The sequence below is a fragment of the Pipistrellus hanaki genome (genome assembly GCF_964339955.1).
Source record: "Pipistrellus hanaki genome assembly, chromosome: 17".
Lineage (NCBI taxonomy): Eukaryota > Metazoa > Chordata > Mammalia > Chiroptera > Vespertilionidae > Pipistrellus > Pipistrellus hanaki.
Genome location: NC_140519.1, coordinates 45542789 through 45564427, shown reverse-complemented (window position 1 = coordinate 45564427; position 21639 = coordinate 45542789). Strand labels below are relative to the sequence as shown.

At 41.6% G+C, this 21639-nt stretch overlaps 1 protein-coding gene across 2 annotated transcripts; it reads right to left on the bottom strand.

The window, feature by feature from the left end:
- Positions 1-2543: 2543 nt before the first annotated feature.
- Positions 2544-16500, bottom strand: LOC311611894 (uncharacterized protein). Of its 2 annotated transcripts, XM_084864428.1 has the most exons (5): positions 16260-16500; positions 15982-16082; positions 12762-12919; positions 10125-10241; positions 8318-9118 (listed from the first exon to the last, which is right to left on the bottom strand). In XM_084864428.1, the coding sequence occupies exons 2-5, from the start codon at positions 16042-16044 to the stop codon at positions 8950-8952; spliced, it is 507 nt and encodes a 168-aa protein (XP_084720554.1). In that variant the 5' UTR covers positions 16045-16082; positions 16260-16500; the 3' UTR covers positions 8318-8949. The 2 variants fall into 2 exon arrangements, 1 of the variants encoding a protein (XP_084720554.1); XR_014793175.1 differs by lacking the exons at positions 8318-9118; positions 12762-12919; positions 15982-16082 and adding exons at positions 2544-6504; positions 7154-7619.
- Between the last annotated feature and the right edge of the window lie 5139 nt (positions 16501-21639).

Genomic DNA, 21639 nt, shown 5'->3' with positions numbered 1-21639 from the left:
GTTTCTCTCCACGTGGGTTTGCCCAGGTGGGCTGTGCATGGTGGCCGAGTTCCAAGCGGGATCATCCCAAGAGAGAACCAGGTGGAAGCTGTACCACCCTTTGTGACCTAACCTCCGGAGTGACACTGTATCATTTCCACAATGTCGTCCCATGCCCTCTCAGCCAAGGAAGCCACAGGGACCTGGCTCCACCTGAAGGAATGGGAAGGTCCTAGGAAAGCGTGGGAATGTTGTTGCAGCCATTTTTGGGAAATGACATGGTGCCGTATCTTCACGTATCAGAAGAGAAGGACACTCTCATTCTTTTGGTCGGTTCTTCAAACCAAAAATCAAAATATCATCCTGGATCTGCCTCTTTTTTTCACATACATGCTCAATTAATCAGACACTCTTGTCCACTAGACACATCACACACCTGAGATCTTTATCTTTGGGAGAACCAGGTTGATGGCTTCGGTAGCCTCCGAATTGATCACCAAATTCCTTTCATTTGTTCCTACATTTCACTCCCCATACAACCCAGACACAGATCAGCTCTCCCTGCTGACAAAATCTCCAAAGACAAAGTGGATCACAGCGTGGTGATAACGGGAGCCATTCACTGTTCTAAATGTCTGCAAATGATCTGTAAGTACAGAATGGGAACAGGGAAAACCTGGCAAAATTGATTTAACAATTCTACCCTCATATATAGATACTTTTTTCATAGTATTTATTTAGTCATAGTGTTCCCCAGTATTTGAGAGCCTGGGCAGAGGAAAGGTGTTAATGGCACAGTCCTTAATGGGTTACAGGTGGGCTGAGATGCACATTCCCCTTAGCCCATAGGCTGTTCTGTCTGAATTGTTATGTTTCTGGTTGAAAATTATTGTCTTAGATGATTCTCCATTATCGTTTAAATGATTTAAGGACCATCCTGGTACATGTCACATTAAATAATGACATGTACCAGGATGGTCCTTAAAGGATTTGACCAAGATCATCATCCAAAATAGACTCCCTCATTTCACATCCTACCTGACAGGGAGATAGTTGGAGATTTCTATTGAGATCTGATGTGGTGAATCTAGGGAGAAATTCACTTCTTCCCAGGCATGCATCCAAACCCTCTGCTCATGTTAATCACTGTCCAGCAGCCCCCACGGAGAGCACACGGCAGATGCGTAGATTGATATCAGCATGTGCTGGGAACAGCTCCAAGCTAAGCTTTCAGCAGTTTGTAAAGATGTACATGAAGCACAAAGCAAAGGATATAGATGGGCTTGACCCTGGGAGAGAGAACAAACACACTATTCTTACAGGGTGTTGCCATTTGATTTTATTTAGGGGCCTCTCAGACAAATGGATGGACTGAGAACATCTGATGATTTCAAAGGTGGGAACCAGAGTGAGGATATCTCTTTAAAACCCCAGTTATTCTATGGATAACATTATGACACTTTAGAAATGAGAGCAAGAGGGAGAGAGATTAACTTGGATCTTCGATGCTTCCGACTCGGGCAAAGGCATCGATTCATCTATGAGATTGCTAATAGCAGGTGTCTGATGTGATTTATGGCAACAAACAAAGTTGTTTGGGCCCTGATCCTTCTCCATCTGTTTCATAACAGGGAGAGGAAACAGGAGAGTCGTGAATAATTCTAGAACTTCAAGAATCCTTTTCACCCTGGCATGTGGAAGTCATGCTTCCCCATCCCTGACTTGTGATCTGGGCTTTCTGGGAAGGCAGGTTCCTAACCAGATATGGACTCATATCTGCTCATGGTCTATGATCTATGAGGCCTCTCGGACTTGAAAGGAGCCAGGACAGTGTTAAGAATTTCTGTAACTGAAGTCATAATGCAAAATCCCTCTGTTCCCACTCCCCTGTGCTTATGCGGGATCGTTACCTGGACTCTTCCCTGAAAGAAACCTCCTGCTCCAGCATGGTTAGGAGTTTGGGGAATAACAGAGCTGAGGACTGGAGCATATTCACTCAACAGGCATATCCTGAGTCCACAGTATTGGCCAGCCATGGTGCTTTTTGATAGTAAAGCTGGCACTAAGTTCATGCTCTGTTGAATACCTTCTTTGAATATGATAAAATCAGAATAGTTCATTGGTTTGGCCAGTATTGTCCTTTTTCCACCATGCATTAAGGTCACATAATATGTGACATCTTGCCTTCCTGAGACCTCAAGGCAAGGTTATTCATCAGGCATGCCATTAGACAAAGCAGTGGCCTTGATCTGGCTCCACACCCCAGATGACGTGTTCACCTTCTCCCATAGATGTTAGGCAGGGCCTAGAGAACACTGACATTTGGAATCTGCAAATGCCATTGCAATTTCTCTGTTACTGGCATTGCTGGTCATCCTTTTAATACCCATTTAAAATAATGCCATATCCTGACCCTCTGTCACTGCAGATAAACAGTGTTCTGCAAGATAGATTTGTCCCCAGGTGGTCATGACTGAGTTGGGAGATAAAATGGGAATTCAGGTACATTAGAAAATAAAATTTCAAAATCACAGAAAACTTAAAGTTCAAATAATTTTATCCCTTATAAATGATGCACCATTTCCCCATTACCTCTGAACACACACACACACACACACACACACACACACACACACACGAACAAATAGACATATAGTTATCTGCAAGACTTTTCCAAATATTTAGCCTACAGACATAAGCACACACAGAATCTTGGCCTTTTCCCTTTGAACACAGGATAGAATTTTGACCTAATAAGATTAGTTTTTAGAAAAAGAGAAATTTAGCACTGACAAAAAAAAAAGGGGTGTTGGAGGGAGGAATCTCTTCAGCAAATAGAAGAGAAGTGATACACTGTGCGATATTTATGTGGTATTTAGTTGCTAACTATAATCTTAACTTGCTATTATTTTTCTGCCATTTTGTAAATAGTAGAAGCCAATATCAAACTTCCCTGATTTCAGGAATTGATTTCCCTTCCTCCCTTTCTTCCTCCCTCCTTCCTTATTCACTTGTGATGTCATTATAGAGACCTTGTCTGAGCACCCCCTACATTTTTAAAATTAGAGTCTTCTTCATATCATTCTTATTTTGTTTCATTTTTCTTCATAACACTCATCATGACCTCATAGACATATTTCCGTATATATATATTAAAACTAGACTATTAGCTTAGGAGGACAGAGGTGTTATCTATTGTGTTCATTGGTGAACTTCATTGTCAAGGACATGCTTGGCAATTATTAGCAGAGAGCAATCATTTGGTGAATGAATGCTGCTTCTAAGAACCAAAATGCAGTTCTTGACTGTTTACCATCCATCTTACGTGAAAATTCTCTCTTGGTGCTGAGGATGAGAATGTCTACAGTAATTACATGCTGATATGCTTCCTTATTCCATTTGTTCCAACTTACTAAGTCTGATATTTGAGTACCATTGGGGAACTTGGGGCATTCGCCTACTCCTGAAACAGTCTTTGCGGTCAAAATATAGAGTAAACTGATTGGCTAGACCAGTTCAGCTTCCATTACTGGGGTTCAGTTGGTCAAGAATGAGAGTCTGTGTCTCCCCAATAGAAAATTGAGATGCTGTTAGCAAGAACAATCTTTTTGGGGGTGCGTCATTAAGAAAATGATTATAAAACTGCAACTACAATATTAATTATGGGACACCATGCATGTGACAGGCCTTGAAACTTTCAAGTATCATGACAAGTCTTGAAAAGAAAAAGTTACAAAGGAAGAAAGCAGATGTCCTCACAGGGCACTGACAGGGAAGAGGAAATGTGGACTAAGCCACAGAGGGGTACAGGGAAGGAGGACTTGATTAGAGACCTGAAGAAGGAAGATCATCAATTAGGCCTGACAAAGCTCCCCTCTGCCCAGCTGAACACATTTCCTGCCCAGTGCAGGAATTTGAAAAGCGGTTTCCAGCCAGGAAGAGAGGAATGCAGAATTGGGTCTTGAGCTTTCTGTCCTTCTCATTGTCTGCAGCCTGCTCTGAAGGGACTTGTGGAGAGAACAGCTGTGGGTCCCTAGTACAGCTAATCCTTTGGGGGGAGGAGGGATGTTACATAACATAAATGTGTTTAGCTGGATCCCCAATTCCCCCCCTAATTTGAAACATCCCACAGAATGCCAAGTTTGGGTGAGGTGTGAATATTAATGAGCGAATCCTGTGCTGTACATCCAGCATCTCAACCCAAGGAAAGAGGGGTCACACTTCCCTCCACAGCAGCAGAAGTGGACTCAGCGTTCAGAATCTGCACAGTTCTGCCTGGTCAACTCATAAAGTGTTGCCTCGGTGCATTTGTGTAAAAGCCATTGCAGGTCACCCTGCAGAGGTCAGGTGTAGCTGCAGAGTTGGTGCTCGTGGAAGAGGGGCAAAGAGAGGAACACATGTGGGCTTCCCCTGCAGGAGGGCCTGATGACAAGCATCCAAGGACATGCTGTGCTTTTCTGAGCTTTCTCAGCTTATGGATTGTGTGTCGGAGACTCATGGAAGTCTAGAACTTGGACTTCCTTGTACAACCAAAGAACAAACTGAGGTATCACAATTGCGATTCCATGCATGAAGTGCCTACTGTATACAAGGCAACATGCTCAGTGCTTTTCATGAAACATTTCTAATCCTCAAAATAACCTATGTAGAGATGAGGACTCTTCCTTTACCAAGCAAACTAACAAAACATGTGCTCAGAAGGTGCAAGGAGAATAATAGCAGACACAGGATTCAACTCCTCATCTATCTGAGTCAAAGCTCCTGGTGGTTTCCATGGGTAATAGATACTTCCTAAGAATACCTTTATGGTGATGATTGTAATCATCATTGTTTAGAATTAATGAGCACTTTATGCCAGATACTGCATTATGTGCAATGTATGTGTATGTGTGTTATTTGATAATTTATCCAAAATCACTCCTTCATATTTGAACCCATGTCTTTCTGGGTGATTATGATCAAGCTCACAGTGTTCCCCAGGACTGAGTGCTTCGGACAGCTAGGCTACAGCATTTATGACAGGGGAGCTAAATGGGGAGTGCCTCCCCTCCCCCCCGGGGGGGCAATTTTACACTTGCCTTGATGATCCCCATGTAGTGCACTCTGAACTGGACCACTGGGCCCCTAACCATGCGCCTTACTTATTCCATGGTGTTCAAGTAACCGCAGCCCTTGGGTGGATGTGTAGCAGACCCACGAGCTGGCTTCCTCTCCACTGTCATGGTTGTCAGCTCCTCTGCGGTGGTCAGGGAACAGACTGCCTCAGCATTTAGAATTGAAAGTGCACATTAGCATCCCACGTGCCCTGGCCGAGGATCGCACAGCTCTTGTTGGCTGGCTCTGCACTTCCCGTCCATGCAGCAGATCAATGGAAGCATGGCCAGGGCGGAGGGGGGCTCAGTGGACATCCTGGCTGCGAGGACTTGACACATGAAACCCCAAAAAGAAACGTGAGATGGTTTGAAGGAAGAAAACCATGGCCAGGGCTTTTTCAGTAATCTCCTCGAAAAGAGCTGGTTTGAGATAAAAATGGCATCCCGCTTGAGAAACCCTGTGTGGGTCTGGTGAGGGCAGAAGTCCAGGCATTCCTGAAGTTTGTGGAGGAAAAAACTAGATTTCAGTTTCTTGAGGCTTGGGTTTAAAGTCTCATTTCAAAAGAATCCAAGATGAAAGAACCATACTGGCTAATTTTAGAGCAAACTATTTCATCCCCCTGACTGGCGCAGAAAGGGAAAAGGGAATTGAGAAAAGGCTTGAAATCTCCACTTTAAACCCAACTACGCCCATGAAGCCAGCCTGTGCTGGGCTTTCTCCTTTAACATTCGAGGTAAAGCACTGTTTGGTGTGATGAAGTGATTTTGCTAACTCGCTCCGCCTCGGTGTGGTGTGCCTGGTCCCATCCATTCATTAACTGGGAGACCCTGTGAAAATCCCTCTATAGCTCCAGACCTATGTTTCCTTATCTCCAAAACTGCAAGATGGAATCAGGGAATGCAAAGGGAAAAAGCAGCTTAGCCATCATCCGGTTCCTGATTCTTAAGAAGCAGGATATCTGAAGGTGACGTATCCGTACAAGGTCATTTAGCTAGTTAGCGGAGACAGGACTGAAACCTCGATGTTGTAAAATAAATTCATTCCTTTTGTCTGTTTTCTTGAAACCAAACAGATTCAATAAGCCTTTTTGAAAATTCCTCAGTATGCATGTAAGAATAGATTTAATGAAGTTACCACCATGAAAGCTTTGACAGACCAGAATTTTGAAGCAGAATTCTGCAGATGAAAGTGGTATGTACCACAAAGCCACGTTATTATGGGGGTGGTACCACCTCCTCAGCATCGGGGAGGGCTGGGCCTGGACAGAAAGCCTCAGGCAACCCGCACAGAGAACAACCACCAGCCACTGGCCCTCTAACACCTGACCCTGTGGTATTGAGGATGGAAAGAAACACAATCCTCCCCAGGCCGCCGGTCTTCACTGCGTGGATCTGGCTCCTTTATCTCTCCAGGGCTGAGAGTCCGGGGCCTCTGGAGATGACAAAGAGAAAGATGTTTCCAAGGGATTAGAGAAGGTGGAAACTGAGAACCAAAGAGGGGAAGGCGTTTCTTCCTTTGTTTTCTGTCACCTTCCATTATGAAGTGGGAATCTGAATAACAAACTCCCTATAAAAAATGGTCCTGCCTGGCTGGTGTCACTCAGTGGTTGAGTGTCTCCTTATAAATCAGGCTCAACTTATAGGCTCAATTCCCAGTAAAAGGTGTGCAAGAGATAGTCAATCAATGATAATCAATCAATCATTGATGTTTCTATATCTCTCTCCCTGTCCCTTCCTGAAAGAAAAATATATATGTTAAAAAAATAAAAATAAAAATGGTCCCTCAGTGCCTCCCCTACTTTACTTATACTGTCCTCATTCCTGCCGGTGACCTTCTGCCTTTCCTCCCTTGTGAGGTAGACCCCTACCCCCATCCCACGGAACTCGATTCTGTTCCTTACCACAGTCCTGCTGCACTTGGTCTAAACTCCTCTCACTGCAGGGAGAGGCCGTGCAGCCTCTGGAAGGTTCACCCTCCTCTCTTTCCGGGAAACACCAACATGGTGCAGCCACTGCACCTCTCATCTTCACTGACAGTGGTCGGTGCCCCTCATCCCATCCTAGGACGTTCCGGTGCTTACCTTTGGGAGAACTGATAGCTCTGTGTTGCTGTTATCCATGTAATTTCCTTTCTCCTCAACATACCATAAGCTCCATGAGCTCAGGGAACATGCTGAGTGAGGTACACAAAAGGAAAAGTAAAGAGAAATGTCAATATATTACATCATATCCGGAATCCAGCTGTTGTACCTTCAAACCAACGATAAGTTTAACGAGAATAAATATTCTCCATAGCAGTCTGATAGAGACAGGAGAACCCACAGGTTCAGTGAGACTCTCAGAGATGATAAGACAGTCCAGGAAAACAGATACAGCTCCACATAAGGAAGATCTTTCTAGCCATCACATCTTCCCGGGATAGAATAGCCTGCCGTGGGAGGTAGCGAGTCCCCAGTCACTGGAAGCGCTCAGCCAGAAGTTGGATGGCATTTAGTGGAGACATTGCACTGAGTTTCATTGTTAGCTGCTCCGTTATATGAGTTAGCCCTGCATCGTAGGGACAAGCACAGAGGCACGCTTAGTTCTTGCTGTGTGGTGTCCCTTAGGATTGCATTTAGATATAAGTCACACAGTACCTGAGTAATGGGAACGTGGAGAAATAGAGGGTTATTTGTTTCATATTTTAAGAGGCCTTAAGTGGTTCAGGTGGGAAAAGTGCCTCATCAGTGTGACCATGAACTTAAGGAGTTTATACATGTTTTACTCTACTATCATTATTTAATAGGCCTTAGCCTCATGCTTATAATAAGATAAAATTGATAATAATAATGATGATGATAATGATGTTGACACTTTGTAGTACTAATCTTGTGCCAAGAACTGTTCTAATTGCTTTCACCTATTTATTTATGGCTATAAAACGGTTGTAGTAGAACAGACCTCACATCCGTGATCCTGAAAACAGCAAAACTCCCCACAAAACAGTGGGGTGCCAGTGGGAGAGATACTAAAGAGGCAATAGACAGGCTCTCTTCTATCTATATCCATATCCATATCCATATCCATATTCATATCCATATCTATATCTATATCTATATCTATATATATAGATATATATATATCTATATGTGTGTATGTGTGTATATAATATTTATGTATGCAAATTAATCATTATATTATAATATTTATGTTTATATATAAATATTATATATATTATTTATATTATGTATAAATATTTCCAGAAACCTATCCAAAAGTAGACTGCTTGATTCCATTGAGCAAAAGTGTGTCATGTGGCCACCCTCAGCTGGAAGGAGGCCAAGGGAAAGGGGACCATGAATGGTGGTTGAGTCAGATAATGAGCAGGTGCTTCCACCCGGGTTAAGTCTTTTTGCGTCCATCATGTCATCCGATCCTTTCTGCAGCCTCTGTGCTAGATACCAAAGGAAACTGAAGAGCTAAGTTTTGAATAACTAGTCATTTAGCTCTTACTTTCCAAAGCTGAGATGTGAATTCACCTACGTTGACCTCCGAAACATGCCTCCGTGCTTGTCACTACTACGCAGGGCTACCTCCCTGGCCCGGTTTGAATGTCACTCCCTCCCTCTCTGAAACGTGATAACCAAGATGTGCTGGTCACCTTGAAATAGGAGCCAGAGTAGAATTACCCAGCGGTAAGCCCAGGGCTCGTTCTTTTCCTGTGATGGCTTTCCATGAATTTGCTGGAGCCACCAAAGGTCTGATGAGGTGAATGCTCAGTGCCACGTGACCAGGCATAAGCTCAGGCTGGCCTCGGAATGAAGGGCACTGTTCCTGCCACTGCTGAGCGAGGCACAGATTCTCGGGATGGAAAGTCATGCTCTGGAAATAGGTCAGATCACTTCAGCAGGGCGCTGCAAGTACCAGGTCCCAGCTCAATGACATGAGGGGATGCTCTGCCATCGGTTGTCTCATGTGACCTCCTGTGCGTGGCTTGAGCACTCAGAAAAACCACGTCACTGTAGGACGGAGATCTTTCCAGATGAGAGAGATCAGCTGGACGATTCCTGCAGGATTTGTCGGGAAAAGGCAAAAGGAGACTACAGTGACTCTGCCTAAAATATCTGCCATTGCCCTAGAACTGTGTCTGCCCGTGGGGAGGCAGCAGAGCACAGGCCTACGTCCTGGCTGCTGTGTGTTTGGATTCCAGTCCCCATCCCCCATGCCCCAGCTGGGCCACCTAAACTCTCTAAAGTCATGTGGTTATTTTGAGAATTAAATAAGGTGATATCTTGAAAGCACTCAGCACGGTGGTCAGCAGGCACGGAGGGAAGAATCAATAAAGGTTGGCTGCAAGTCATTATTATCACGGTTGTTGTTGGTTACATTATTACTGTTCAGAATAGGTCTGGAGTGTTTTACCATGTGAAGGACAAAACCCTGGAAAGGTTCCCAGATATTTCCAAGGTAACTTGAGGTCTGTGCGTGTGGTTTACAGAGGTCAGGCATCTAAAGCGGCACGTCAGCAATTGAAAGCTAAAGCTGGACGCGTGTTTGTAGAGTAGACTGCTAGACCTATGAGCACCCATCAAGAATCTAAGAATCTTTTAAAAATCAATCATCTCTGCACTAAGAAGACCCAGTAGTGGAGACACACTTAGAGTGAGGTACTAGGATCTCAAAAAGCAACCCTGGGTCAGTCCTGTTTTCTTCTTGGATAAAGCCCCTCCTTAGATGAATAACAGAATTCATCACTCAGGTTTTTGAACACTTACTCTGTGCCTTGCTGACATTCTAACCTACGTGTAAGCCTCACCATTCATTGGGGTAGGTTCTGCTTCCGTCCACATGGTGAAGTTAAAGAGATGGAGGTACAAAGAAGTTGAACTTGCCCTGGAGTACAAAGCCTATAAGAAGTCCAGTCCGGCTCTGGACTGAGCAGGAGGGATGTAAATGTGGCCCTTTGCTCGGAGGTATTGTTTTCTGGAGGCAGAAAAGCAAACCTCCAGGAGCTGCTCCTTCCCATCCCTCTCCTCTTGGCTCTATTTCTCTTTGGCCACGTTGAACTGTTACCCTTTCCTGGGACACATCAAGCTTATTCCCACCCCTGAGTCTTTGCATGCTCTGCTCCAGGGTCCCTCAGAGGGTGCAATGACTCCCAACAGGATATCATTTGTCACAGAATCCAACCTATAAAAATATAACAAAGACAAGACCTAAAATCTTTGTGGAAATAATAAAATGTGCTTGTTTCTAAATGAATGAATTTCCAGTTCTCCCCACCACCTCCATCTCCCAAAGGAAGATGGAACTCATCCATCTGCATCCTTCAGGTTAATTCTTTCATTCTGGTTTGCCCAGGACTGTTTCCATTTTTGCCCATTTCCCTGGTATCATCATTAGGAGCACCCTCTTTGACTCTCAGATGGGTCTCAGTTTAGGAAATAGTTATATGGTCACCCTATTTATAGGGGGAATTTCTGCCCCAGTATCAGTTTCCAAGTAGGCCGTCTCACTTAGTTGTAGTTTTGTTTTGTTTTATTTTCTTCTAGACATCAGGCAGGGAAAAGAAGAATATATATACATATCTACTTGCATCTGAATCCAGGGTTCTCAAAGTCTAGTTGGCCCCATCCTTAAATGATTAGGAAACATTCTCAGCTCTAAAATCTCTACAATCCTCCCAAGCCACAACGAGTTACTCTCAACACTTCTATCAGTTTTTGCCTTTACCATGAAGTTAATATTGTGAACTCAATTTTACACATTTATTTTATTCAATTTCCCATTCATACATATATTGATTGTTTCCATTTATATAAGGAAATAAGATTGAGGGCTGGGTTTTCTTCCTTCTATTGCTTATGGTGTGTAATGTAAGACTATACAAAACTAGAGACATGATAAACATTGATAGAACAAACAAAATACAGGAAGCAGAGAGATGAGAGATGAATGGAATATAGACACAAAGAAGAAAGGAAGGAGGAGAAAGGGGAAGGGAGGGATGAGAAGGAAATGCAAATTCCATATATATATATTTCCTAAAACACCAAGAACACTAAAGGGAAACCAGCTGGTCCCTTAAAACAATGACTTGTCTTCATTCAATGCAAACAGATGCATTCTTCCCTTGACCAGTCTCTGTTACTGTGAGCAACAAGCCTGTCTAGACTGAAGAGTTCCAAGCAGGCTGACCTGTAATTGGATTCATCTCATACTAGCTACTTGAGAGAAGCAAGGTGCCTTTCTATTTGGACAATAAGTTTGAGTTGCAAATAAATAGGAATGAGGGCTTATTGGATGAAGAGTGTTGCTTCCATGATGGTCTCAGGTTAAGAATCTTCTTTTAAAAAAATAGATAGCATCCTTTCTCAAATGTTGATTATTAATATTTACTACAGGTTCTGTTTTAAACTAAAAGAAACAAAATTTTATCATGTTAATCTATTTCTCTGCACTATGTTAATAAGTAAAGTAAGATTTAAGGAAGTCATCTATCTTTTTTACCCTTCAACAATTAATGAAATAACTTCCTCATGTAACTCTGATTTTATTTATTCCTTCATACATACATAATTTGCATTTGTTACTTAGTGAGTGATGAGGATATGCAAATGCTAGTATATAATAATTGCTAAAGTATATAAGAAGACAAAATTTAACACTCCTTTATGATTGAAGGACCCACAAATGGGAATGGAAGTTACTTCCTCAACCTGAAAAACAGCACTGAGAACAACTCACAACTCACAACGGATGCAATGGGGAAAGAATGCATTCATTCCCATAGTTCAGAAAGAAGACACGGATATCTTCTCCCATCACTTCTATTGAACATTGTGCTACCAGTTCCCATCACAGCAGTTAGGCCAAAAAACAAACAAACAACAAACGAAACAGTGAAATAAAGAGAATCCAGATGAGAAAGTAAGAAGTAAAATTATCTCATTTGCAGATGACCATCTTGTATATAAAAACTCCCAAGGAATCTACTAAAAATGCTTAGAACTAATAAATGAGTTCAGTAAGGTTTCAAGATATAAGACCAACATACAACTGTCAATTGTATTTGTAATAATGATCCAAAAATATAATTGGCAAAATAAATCCATTGAAATTAGTTAATTAAAAATTAACTAATTTTTAATTTTTATTAAAAATAATTGATTAAAAATAATCAAATACAAAGAATTGAATCTAACAACATAAGTCCAGACCTTGTACTCTAAAAGCTACAAAAATATTGTTGAAAGAAATTATAAAAACCGTAAATAATTAGAAAGGTATCCAAAACCTTACCTGCAATGCATTTTCTATAAGCTTGTCCATTATAAGTAACCCACAAATGGTACAGGATTGTTTAACAAATGGGTTCCACTGTATTCCAATAATCTCATGGTCACTAATGGGATATTTTTTCATACACACAACACACACACACACACACACACACACACACACACACACACACAGGCATGGTAAACTTGGCACCGAAAAAAAATCACAAATCTAAAAATTATTCTCCGCAATGTGAGTATGAGGTGTGCATCCTCTGTTGGGAAGAACTCTGAACATTTATTTGGCTGTCAACAGAGGGGAGAATGAATGTGAATATTGGCCAGTCTACTGGTCTCCTCTACAGGCCAATACTCTTTGAGTGAATCCCACAAAAGGAATGCATAGGTGATTAAACACCAGGCTTCTCACTTATAGGCTCCTTTGAGTGTGATGATTTTCCCAGAAGCCTTATAAAACGTTTTTGAATCACCTCTTCCATTTTCCAGGTGATGCGGTATATCCTCCTGTTGAATATGGTAACGGTAACTCTTGTCCCCTAAGCCAAAGGGTTGGGTGTCCAGATGATTCTAGAAGGAGAAGAAAGCCAAGATATTATTGAATGCACCACTTTTAATGAAGGAAACACCTTGGAAAGAATTATGGCCAATTACTTTAGAGAGAGCAGGTAGAACTTGGCCAGTGCACCAAGGCAAAGAAAAGTTGCTGAGACAGGAGGAGATAAATCTAAGAGTCTGGGAAGAGGTGTCCTGATGAAGTTAAGAACAATTTAATGAGTACAGTGTTTAGAAAGAGTGACATAACTGTGTCACAGATGATGGGACAGTTGTGCAATAAGTCACCAAACCTCTCTTATGGTGGTTGAATAGGCATATTTAAACAATCAACTGCCTCTTCTGTGCATTTGGTCTGCTGACTTCAGTTTCCTATATGGTTTTTCAGTTCTGGCCCATTTACAAATGTACAGAAACATCTGCAAACTATGCAACTACAAAGGGACATATAATTCTGGGGCAATAAAAAGATGAAATTCCTTTTGAACACTGATGGGTTTTTTAAAATATAACTCCAAGAAAAGATGATGCAAGAATACTAATGTATTTAAAAAAAAAAAAAGAATACAAGTAATGTTTTTGTTTAATGTCCAATATGTTTCATTTCTTTAATTGTTTCAGCACGCTGTAATGTATGGGATAAGATCATTTCATATATATTTTGAAAGGTTTTTGTTTTTTACATCATATGTTTACATAGCAAAATTACATCATTTTGCTGTTTATTTTAAAATTAGATTTCAAGTGGAGAGAGTTGAGCTTATTAGCCCAAGCATAATGATATTATCTCTCCCTGCAGGTGGCAGTGGAGCTTAATTCACCTGTTTCCCCAATTCTCTGGTGTTCAGTCTCATTCTCTAGTGTATAGATCCCTAATACAGGGTGTCCAATATATGCCCTTAAATATTAGCATGTTCTTATAAAATTTCTGGTATTGTTTTAATTACATGATATTATATTGTAATATGAACTCATCTTCTTTATGGGACTCAGCACTCTTTTGGGTGGAATCTACTGATGTGGTTGTGAACATCTAACTTGTGTTTCTTACTAATGCTCAGTGTTTTGGTGAGCATTTCTTGCTTATTTCTTTTCTTGGGGGTTAACCTTAATTGCATGTAGTAGTTTTCTGCCACCAAAAATAACATTCTGAAAAACAACCTTGTACTGGTCCCTTATGAACACACACATACACACACACACACACACACACACACACACACACACACAACACAAACAACACAACACTCAATTGGACTGGCTAGATCATAGGGAAGAATAAAATTTTTGTTGAATATTGCCTAATTGCTTTTCAGAATGGTTCAGTTTTCTCTTCAATTGTGGACAAAAATTCATGCCCTCTCAAAGTCTTGACAGCACTTGATTGTCCCAACATGCCTGTTTTGTTGCCATTCTAATGACCAGAAAGCAGCATCTGATTGTTGTAGTGTTCAGTCCTGCTGTTTCTAATGAGCTCACACACATTTTTATGGACACACTGGTCTTCATTTTCTGTGAATTACCTGGTCACAATGCCCATTTTCCTACTAGTTTCCTGCTTTAGCCTGTTAATTTGAAGTTAAAGTATATTTTGGAAATCAGTCCCTTAATTGCAAACATTAAATATATCTTCTCCCAACATGTCACTTACTGTTAACATTATCCAAGGTATCCTACCCAAATATGGATCCAGATATGTGAGTAATCATTCCAGTCTATGGTTTGTGTATTGGAGTCTTGTTTAATTCTATTTTTACCACCTTCAAGTCATTAGTATATCCTTATAAAAGGTCTTCCAGTAGATATATAGGTTTACCTTTATACAACAATAGCCAATACTTAGAGATGTTTACAATTTTCTAGATTATTTCACATATCCTCACATATTTAGATTTTCAGATGAACCTCCCAAAAATGAGATAACTTTTTTGATCCCCATTTTACAGGAGGAAATTGAAGCACCAAGAAATTAAATAACTTACCCTAAACAATACAGCCTAGAAGTGAAAGATTCTAGGTTTGAACCCATACTATCTGTACCTCAGAATCCATTCTTTTGTAATTAGGTATTTTATTTCTGTGAATTATACCTTTTTAGGTTAACAATCTTTCCTTTCTTCCTTATTTCTTTTCTCACTCTTTTCCTCCCTCATTCATCCCTCCCTCTGTCCTTCCTTCTTTGTTTCTTTTTATAAAAATTTAAGCCCCTACTATGTAACAGATACAAATTATTAGCTGTGAGCACACAGTTGTTATTTAAGCTGTATATCCAGATGAGATTCTCCAAGAGAGCAAGTCAAGAAATGCCAAATCCTGAGCCTTGGGACACTCAACAGTAAGGTGGAGCCCAAGAAGCAAAACCAGAAGAACGGGCTGAGAAAGAGCAACACATAATAGAGCAAGAGAACCAAGAGTCTTCACCAGAAGCCAGGTGAAGAAAGTGCTTCAACTAAGGGATCAACTAAGTCTGTTGCTGCAGAGGATTCTAGAAGAATTCTCAGAACTAGTTTCTGGGAACAGCACTCAGGCCCTTACAAGAGCAGTTTTGATGGAGGGATGGGGACAAAGGTGGTGGCCTTAGGGGAGAATGGGGAGCAGAGTTGAGGTCAGGCAGCAGGGACAATGCTCTTTTCAGGAGCTCCATTGCAAGAGAAAGTCACGGAATGGGATGGTAGCAGAAAAAGGAAATGACATCAAGAAAGAGCTGTGAAAGTTTCTCTGGTTAATTAATATACTTATCATTGTGCCATAGAGTATTGATCATTCCCATTCATGACAGTGTGCTTTGTTTATACGGTTTTGCCACTACCAACAATGCTGTAATTGAGATACTTAATACATATCTACTTATAGAATGTAGATTGTTTTCACCATCTTCCAGTCATCTCAGTATGTATACATATGCACTTTTAGATAGTGGTGTTTTGTTATTCTATGGGTAGATTCACAAGGGTGAGATTGTTGAATAGAATTTCATATATACATGTATGTTTTATATTTAATCCATATCCACCTACTAATACATATTTATTAATAAAATGCTTATGTAATTTACATTGAAATTTACATTAACTTACATTTATACCAGCAATGTTTGAGTATATCTTTTTCTGAAATCCACACTGGCAAATAAGACACATCCCTGGATTGTGATTTTTAAAAAAAATATGTACTCTTACTGATGAGAGAGAGAGAGAGAGAGAGAGAGAGAGAGAGAGAGAGGGAGAGAAACATCAATATGAGAGAGAAACATAGATTGGCTGCCTCCTGTACACCCCCTACTGGGGATTTAGCCAGGATGCTGGATTGTGATATTTTGCTGCCATGTGTCAGAGTCATAATCAAGAAAACTTACCAGTATTTTATTTGATCTTCAGAATGGGTCTCTGATACTTCCAATTCTGTGATTTCCAGTTTGCTGAGGTGGAGAGGTAAAGATTCTCACACAAGTTCACCCACCTTCAAACTCAGATCATCTCATTCTTAGATTCCTTCTCCTCCTATTTTCAACTGCCTTTGGTCCCTGATTCTATTCACAGATTCTTGTCAGTACCTCTGACTCAGAAAAGAGAACATTCTTTTGGGTTGGACTGGTGTCTGTGTTTCTCTCCATGTAAGGGCCTGGCTGCATAGCCTGCTACCTACCCTCCTTCCCCCAGCTCTAGGCCCCCTTGGCCCTGAGTGTCTTCTCACTCTGAGGCCCCACAGAATCTCAGTGCATATTACAAATTCCTCCAGCAAAACGAATCCACTGGCAGACACCCAGGAACACACAGTCACACATGCGGCTCCCCAAGCCGGCTGGACTGTATCCAACTGTGGTCATAGGTAGCCGCAGAGACAGGCATAAACGCAGGTCCTGGAGACTGGACCAAAGGCATGGCGGGTCGAGTGGGCGGAACCACAGGCATGCTGCAAGGATGCCAACCAGTGACCTCTACGCAAGCCGTGCCAAGGAAAACAGAGCATCATAAGCAAAAGGATCCTTTGACTTCTCTGCCCTATCTTCTTCTTCCCCAGAAATGCATGGCTGATATTCCACCAGTCTAAGGTTTTTAATCACCAGATAACACTAATAATTAGAGCTATCATTTATTATGGAAGCCAAAAAATAGTACATATAGGCATTCCACATGTATTAGCTTTCAGCTTCAGGAACCCATGAAAGATAGGTTAGATTATTTCTGATTCAGAAATATTGACATATTCAGGATGGCATGCCTCATAAGTGGCAGGATCAGAATTGAGACTCAGACTTTCTTGATGTAAATGCTCCTGGGCTTTCTGCTTAAACACATCCCTGTCTACAGTAATGTTAGTAATAAAGAATATTTGTAAGTACTCAATATGCATTGGCCATAATGTCCAATGGTTTATACAAATTGTCTCAGTTATCCTGACAATAATCTTAACTTCATCAACTCTTTCCTTCTCTGTGATTTAAAAACAATGATTATTAAACACATGAGAGCTGTCTTAGATACCGAAGCAACTTCCCCAAGGTCCGAGGACTACTAAGACCTAGAGATGGTATTGGAAATGAGATACATGTGACTATGGGCCCCTTGCTCTTGGCTCTTGTCTCCCCAAAATGTAGATCGCCTCCTTCATCTCTGTGGCTCATCCTTTTCCTGGGGATAAATCTGCATATATTCTTTAGTAGAAATTGAAAGTAATGTGTTTCTCAAGGTGATATTTAAAGTCCAACAGGAGCTTGACTGATCAAATGAATCAGTATGGTTTTTCTTTCAGAGAACACTTACGAAGATTTATCTTCACAGCTACAAATTCAAAAGCTTCTTTTTTTTTAAAATATATTTTATTGATTTTGTACAGAGAGGAAGGGAGAGAGATAGAGAGCTAGAAACATCGATGAGAGAGAGTCATCGATCAGCTGCCTCTTGCACACCCCCTACTGGGGATATGCCCGCAGCCAAGGTACATGCCCTTGACCGGAATCGAACCCGGGTCCCCTCAGTCCCCAAGCCGACGCTCTATCCATTGAGCCAAACTGGTCTCGGCCAAAAGCTTCTTGACTATGATGTCAACTTATTATTGTTGCCTAACTGCAGTATTTCTAAGAGTCAACAGAAAACAGTCCTGACCCTTTCTGTTGGAATCGAAAGGTCACCAGGACTTTGCTTATTTATTTATTTATTTATAATTTGTCAATTGCAGTTGATATTCAGTATTATTTTATATTTCAGGTATACAGCATGGTGGTTAGACATTTATATAGTTTATGTCTGAACAGATGGAAAGTCAAAGGTGTTAACACCTGGATGTGGTGATTAAATCGTGAGCTCTAGAATCGCTCAGACATGGGGTAGACAAACTGGGATTTGAGCAACATACTTAACCTTTCTCAATGTCAAGTTCCTTATCTATAGAGTGAGAATTAAAATAGTAACCCACTTCACAGCATTGCTGTAAGAATTGATAGATAATGCCTGTGCTTAACACATTGTCTGGCCCCACCATTCGCCCTGTAAACGGTGGCTTTCAGTGCATATCATAACCAACCAATTGGACACACCAAGAAAATGAATGTACCACGTGTTTTCTCAATGACTTTCAAGATATTTGCTTCTCATTCGGAATTTTATTCTCAGTAGAACATTCTTACCTTTCTATACTCAAGAGAAATTTGACTCGAGGAAAAAGATGTACTGCAACCATATGTATGTTAGGAGGGATTTCTTAACTTTCCTACATTCATTTAAAGTGCTGTGAAACTCTTTTGAAAAATAGAAGTAACTTTGTCCACCTACTCACTTCCTTCTTAATGCCTTACTTTTAAATCTCAAGTTTGAATGTAATTTAACATAATTATCAATGTAATCCCAACAACACACAGGTCATTGGAAACCAGCCCACTAAATCGTTTTGTCTCACCCCCACCTTTGGAACAGAATAAACCATTAAACATAGCAGTTTTTAAACAGACATGCACTGTGGTTTCCTTACATCTTTCTCCAAAGCTTTAGAAAATTACTATTAGTGTCATTCAAGTTAGGAAATTTAGTCATATTTTCTAAACTGTATGGATATGCCCCGGAATGGAAAAGGACAGAGAATAAGTAAGTCTTCAACAGCTGGGAGAGGTTTTGTGGATTTCATAGTGGTTGGGAACTACTAACAAGGAAATATTACACATGGCCTTTGGCAGGAACATATTATAAAATCCAGAGCCTTTTGTATGGGCTGAGTAGGGTATTATTCATAATTGTTATTTGATTTGGTCTTCTTCCCGTCTTCTTCTTAACAGAAGCTTTCCTGCCTTGAAAAAATTACACCATTTAAAGGTGCCCTATGTCTCTGATTACAAGCTACATAACCTGGCAAATGTTCCTGGGGGGAGGAGGGGAGCTCACGAGGCCAGTAAAATTTACAGTAGCAGATGGCATTCATTCTCACCAACGAACAGCGCCAGTATTTTACAAAGGTAAAAGGGGGATCTACCCGATCTTGAGCAATGCCAGGAAATGTCTGTCATTCCCAGAATATCTCATTCATTCAACTGACATTCATTAATCCCCTGAGCATCCTGATAACTCCAGGAAAGCATCCAAACTTATCCGTGTCTGGCTCCTGCTTCATCTCACACTGCTGCTTGCCCCTACGAACCCTCACCTCCAGCGTTTACAGCTCAAATGGGTGCAGGTTCTGCCGGTGACCAGTGACCCCAAGCAGCTGATGACATGCCAATGTATTGATGCACTCATTTTAATCACACATGCTTTAGGCTGGTGACCCTAAGGGAGTCATTTGGCTGCTCAGTGACACTAGCTGGCTGCTCAGCATCTGCCTTTTTAAAAATATATATATTTTATTGATTTTTTACAGAGAGGAAGGGAAAGGGATAGAGAGTTGAAGACATCAATGAGAGAGAAGCATCAATCAGCTGCTTCCTGCACACTTTCTATTGGGGATGAGCCCATAACCAAGTTACATGCCCTTGACCTGAATTGAACCCAGGACCCTTCAGTCCCCAGGCCAACGCTCTATCCACTGAGCAAAACCAGCTAGGCCCAGCATCTGCCTTTCTATAACACATTGCCATTTCTCTATCTATTCCTTTGTGTACTCAGAGTGGGCTGTATCAGTTAATGCCACAAAAATGCTGCTTTACAAATACCCACAAACCCCAATGGCCCACAACCATGGACGTTTATTTTGCCCTGTATGGGTGGGGTACCCAGGCTTGGGAATGAGCATTGGTTGACTTCACCTGGGCTTGCCTACAAATCTGTGCTCAGTGGTGGATTCCTGGCAGCACTGTTGCTCTGGTGCAGGCTCATTTATAAAGCTGGGATCGACATGATCTCAGTTAGTCTGGTGTGGCCTCAGTCAGGATAGCCAAGTCAGTGTGGTTCTGCTCCTCTTATCCTTCACCCTCCTGCAGGCCAAGCCAGGTGTTCTCAGAGCAAGGGCAGTGCTTTAAGAGCCACCAAGCTCAGCCAATTAAACAATTTCAAAGTGCACTTGCGTCAGGCATGCTAGCACCCTATTGGCCAAACCAAGTGGCATGGTCATTCCCACAGAGTAAGTTAGAGAGACTGCAAGGGTAAGGGTATGGAAGGAGGGGAGAACTGGGGTCATGTTTGCATTCAATCCACCCTCATGGAAACAATGGATTCCAGAGTGGTGTTTGAGAAGACCTCCCTTCTATTCCACTTGGATTCTTGGAAAAGTTTATACAGTTTATCCTCCATGCCATGGCACTGGTAACTGTTCCCTTACTCTTCTCTTATCACTGCCCTTCCCACTAGGTACAGGGGTGAGACAAAACACAAATAAAAGACAAATAAAAGTCTCTGGCTTTAGGAAGAATACAATTTATCAGGGAAGCACACTTACCTAAGGATTGAGCTGGATAATGCAAATGAAGACTAACATAATGCTTGATCCACGGTAAGAAGGTAGAGAAGATTATGCTGAGGTACACTCCATTCCTCTAACACATTTTTATCTGTAGTTACAGCAGACAATTCTCTGCATCTGACAAATTCCTACTTCAAGTACCCTCAGCTCTCTGCTTTTCCATCTGAAGACTTTTTCCCATATCCATGGGAGTCTGTGCCTGTGCACACAGGGGAAGCCCCCAAGTATTGCGAATGTAATGCCCCAAGAGAAAAGGCCCAGCCAGTGAGGCAGGTGTCAGCGGACATGCTCCCGCTTCCCCTCCTTGTTGTGATAATTCAAGTTGTGTCTGCAGAGCTCCTCAGCAAGAGTCGGGCAGTGGCCCCATGAATACTCTCTGTTTCCCCAACTTGTTTCCTCCCATCACTGCTTGGGCGCCTGGGATCATCTCCCATAATAAGCTACCTGCTCCCAAGCCCTCATCACAGGACCTACTTTGGGGAGAACCTTAACAGAGAAAGGGCAATAATGGTAATTAGCTAGAATAACTGTGAAGCCCAATGTGCAAAAGCAGAGAAATTCTTTAGAAGAATAGAATGGGGGAAGGGGCTGAACCTTCTATATTGCTTTGTTTAGACTCTAGGACCTACCTTTCACAGGTGAGTTTCACACACCCCGATAGATAAAGTCACTGCCTGAGATGTATTGCTTTGTTTAGACTCTAGGACCTACCTTTCACAGGTGAGTTTCACACACCCCGATAGATAAAGTCACTGCCTGAGATGTTCCTCTGGTTACCTGTTTCCACAGGATTGAGGGGAGGCGGGAGGTGGAGGAAAAGACACAAAAACCTCCTTTGAGCAGTAGTCTGA